The sequence below is a fragment of the Lolium rigidum genome, chromosome 7, assembly GCF_022539505.1.
Source record: "Lolium rigidum isolate FL_2022 chromosome 7, APGP_CSIRO_Lrig_0.1, whole genome shotgun sequence".
Lineage (NCBI taxonomy): Eukaryota > Viridiplantae > Streptophyta > Magnoliopsida > Poales > Poaceae > Lolium > Lolium rigidum.
In genome coordinates this window covers 162133174-162136997 of record NC_061514.1, presented here as the reverse complement: position 1 = coordinate 162136997, position 3824 = coordinate 162133174, and the positions used below count along the sequence as shown (strand labels likewise).

The 3824-nt window shown below is 43.1% G+C and overlaps 1 protein-coding gene across 1 annotated transcript; it reads right to left on the bottom strand.

Moving 5' to 3' along the window:
- Positions 1-1448: 1448 nt before the first annotated feature.
- LOC124672205 (protein SOB FIVE-LIKE 1-like) lies at positions 1449-2373 on the bottom strand. The gene is made up of 2 exons (XM_047208475.1): positions 2350-2373; positions 1449-2012 (listed from the first exon to the last, which is right to left on the bottom strand). Exons 1-2 carry the CDS (start codon positions 2371-2373, stop codon positions 1449-1451), a joined length of 588 nt encoding a protein of 195 aa, XP_047064431.1.
- Between the last annotated feature and the right edge of the window lie 1451 nt (positions 2374-3824).

Sequence of the window (3824 nt, the reverse complement as noted above, 5' to 3'; positions counted from 1 at the left end):
CTAAATTGAGCTAAACAGCATGTGTTCTGTGCTCAGCTATGTATTAACTTTTTTTTAGATCAACTATATATGTCAATTAACATCTAGTGCTCTCTAGAGTCTACAGAAAACTAATTTTGCAGTTGATGTGAAAAGGAAACCAATCGACATCTACATGATTCATAGAAACTAAACTTCTTTGGGCATATAACATTGGCCAACGGGAGGAAATTATCTCCCTTGGCTATACGGTGTTAGATAGGTAAGACCTCTGCAGCGGTAAATTTATACGCGCTAGATAACATCACATTTTAATTCAGTTTCCTTGAAATTTGAATCCGGGTGGACAGACTGCGCACTCGCAAGTTTTAGTACTGAGTTATCACTCAGTTCTCTCCCCTGAATATATACGTTGACACTTTTGCTAGATTTTTGTTTACCTTACCAGTGTTATGCATACATTAATTAATTTTCAGATAAATGGAAGAGAGAACAGCTCCCGTATCAGGATCTGAGAAGCACACTGTCAAAATTATTAGACCTAACATCATGAAGCTCTCTAAAATGTAGCAGCAGCAAGCTACGACAACCTTTTGAGTTGTTGCCTCTAGGCCATATAGAAAGGTATATATTCTAGTATAAATATATTTTCTTTCATCATTGTAAATGAATCTACGTGGGGCCGAATAATCAGAATACCACCTGAGTACCTGACTACAAAACAGATGCAGTACAGTTGTAACATTGATGCACATTTTCCTGATCTGCCCACTATACTATGATTTGAGCCGAGAATGGCCTCTGGAATCTTTATATAATTAAGACATTGGCGTTTACTGGATGGCTCGAGACATGTTTCACATTGTCATGTATATATGCCAACCCATTACCGATAAAAGAAAGAAAATAGACATAGTGTGCATCTTAGTTATACAGAGGCAGAGGCAGGGTGTGTAATGTTTAAGCTCTAAGTAATAATAAAGTGCATATTATCGAAAAAAATAAAGCTTTTTATAACCATGGATGATTTTTTTCCTTTTCTTCATTTGCTTTTGTAATAAACTTTGTCTTTGGTTGAGCGATTAGTGGAAAGGGGATAGCCCGGTTGGAAAAGGAGGCATGAATTCTTTCGAGTTCTCATCAAGAATGTACGCGCATCTCTTTTTCGTTGGCTCCAAACATACACAAAGTGAAGCAAAATTGGTACAACACAAGATCGATAAGGAAAGAACGAACAGATTGCTCAAGTCATGTTTAGACCGAAGATTTCCCTTCTTCGTACAAACATGAAACAAACAAAGCTAGGCGCACCGGCCGCGCACGTACGATTTTGACCGATCTGGTTATACAGGTGGACCGAAAATACAAGGCCTTGTCTCATTGCTAGCTACAGCTAGTTCGTCAATTATGGAATGGTGCAGCAATTAATGCTGCATCACGGCATCGCCAAACCCTGCATTAGCAGTGCTTCAAAGTTCAAGCCCAGCTGGCCACTCCAGATCCAGGGAAGAACAATGCTCGGCCATGAAACCACAGCTTGGTTGCTGTTGGCGCATCGCTTCCACTATGTGGGCCGACGCGACGATGGCAGACGAGCTCGCCGTGTCATCGAGATCCTCGTCGTCGTCGACGTCGACATGGCAGCGAATCGCCGCCTCATCCGCCCCTTGCAGGGCAGTCCTCCGCTTCTTTCTGAGCTTCGCCTCGCCCGAACTATGAGACCGAGCAGGGAGCAAGGAGCGGGAGCCAGAGGGGTCGACGCCGAAGGACGACCGACGTTGCTTGCTGATCTGCCCTTGAACTTGCAGCAGCTCTTCTTCGTCGTCGCGCACGTAGTGCGCCGGGCCGGAGGAGGCGTCGGAGACCATGGAGTCCTCCTCGTCGGAGCTATAGTCCTCCTGCAGCAACATCTGCCGCTGGACGTCGGCGGGATGGCGAGGCAGCGCGCAGCATTGCTGCTGCTGGCCTGAGCCGGAGTGGTCCAGGTAGAGGGTCCAGCCGGACTGGCACCCGCTGCTGCACTGCGAGCTCTCCTCCTCGTCGTCGATGAAGAAGGCTTCTTCTTCTTCTCTCCCCATGATGCTACGCTACGATCGGATCAGAACCAGCTCAGCTTTCTCTTTCTCTAGGTAAGCAGTGGCGTGCAAAGATGTGTTGTGTGCAAGCTCCTCTCACTGGCTGGGTGTGGTGCTCAGTAGCGAGGTGCAGTAGAGTGTATATGAGGAGAGTGGAGTGAGGATCTCGAGACGAGTGGAAACGCTTGTTTTATATCAGGCGCAGCTGGGTAACCCATTCTTGGTTCCTGTCCACGGACAAGGGCACATGCTGATCGGCGTGGGAGAGGAGTGCACGCTAAAACCAGCCGTGCACGTGCGCGGACACGACGGACGACATCCCGGCTTGGATCCAACCTGCTTATCGGCTTGGCTGTGGGATCGAAGCCGTCCAAGATAGCCAGAATTCTCTTCAAAAAAAATAAGCAAGGGCATCTTTGATTTGGGGTTGTATTACTATAAAAACACATAAATATCAGGTATAATTTAACATTATGCTTAGTTGAATCTTACATAAACTAGTCATGTGGGATGTAATTTTATTATTCCTTTTTTTCGAAATGGGGATAATACCCCAGCCTCTGCATCAAAATGATGAATATGGCTGCTTTATTACCTTATTAATAGAGACTCCAACGTTTACAGTCTATTACATCTCACTCATTGACTAAAAGTCGAGACTAAAATCAACCATCTAAATAAACAAAGAAGTTGTCTCCAAGAAAACATCAAAGATTTAATCTAAGCTGATGCCGCCAGCCACACTGGTTGTAAAAATCCCGTGCGACCATCTCCAGTCGGTTGCACCCATACTCCATGGCAGCCCGATGATCCTCTGGTTGGAGATAAGACCACATACGGATCCAATGAATAGCCAAAGGAATTACCTGCAAAAAAGGTTGAGGTTTCGGCTTGTTAAAAACCACTTCATTACGCACATTCCATATAGCCCAAATCAAAGCGCATACACCCACACGAATCTGCAGTACATCTTTCTTTGCAATACCACTAAGCCAAGTACCAAAAAGATGAGTGATATTCACAGGTGGGGATAAACCGAAAGTCATATATATTATGCGCCAAACAACCTTAGCTAGAGGACATTCAATAAACAAATGTTGAGTAGATTCATCCTTATCACAGAAAACATATTTCTTGCATCCTTGCCAATTTCTTTTTACAAGGTTATCTTTGGTTAAAATAACTCTCCGATATAGAAACCACATAAAGATCTTAATCTTCAGCGGTACCTTCATTTTCCAAATATATTTCCTTAAGAAGTTCCTTTTATCTTGTAACAAATCAAGATAGTATGACTTTACAGTAAAATTGCATGAACTAGTTAGAGCCCAAACAAAGGAATCATTTTCATTAGACAACCGAACATGCATAAGACGTTCCACTAATTCTAACCAGAGAACCCACTTGTTGGGTGTTAGAATCCTTCTAAATGAAATCTGAAGAGGGTTATTCTCTAAAACATGCGCAACTGATACATGTTTTCTTTCAGCAATGTTAAAAAGAGATGGGTATTGCTGTGACAAAGGTGCGTTCTCCAACCACTTATCTTCCCAAAAATTAGTATTTTTTCCATCGCCAATTTTGAAAGATCCACGCTTAAGAAAATCATCTTTCACTTTCATCAAACCTTTCCAAAAAGGAGAATCAAGTGGCTTTGCTTTTACTTGAGATAATGTTTTAGATTGAATATATTTGTTACGAAGCAATTCCTGCCACACACCGTCTCCATTCAAAAGTTCAAACAACCACTTACTAATTAGACTCTTATTC

Coding starts and splice junctions, on each gene's coding strand:
- LOC124672205 (XM_047208475.1), bottom strand. CDS start 2,373: ATGTCGTCCGTCGTGTCCGCGCAC. Junction 2,013..2,349: donor CGTCCGTCGTGTCCGCGCAC/GTGCACGGCTGG, acceptor GACGACGAGGAG/GAGAGCTCGCAGTGCAGCAG.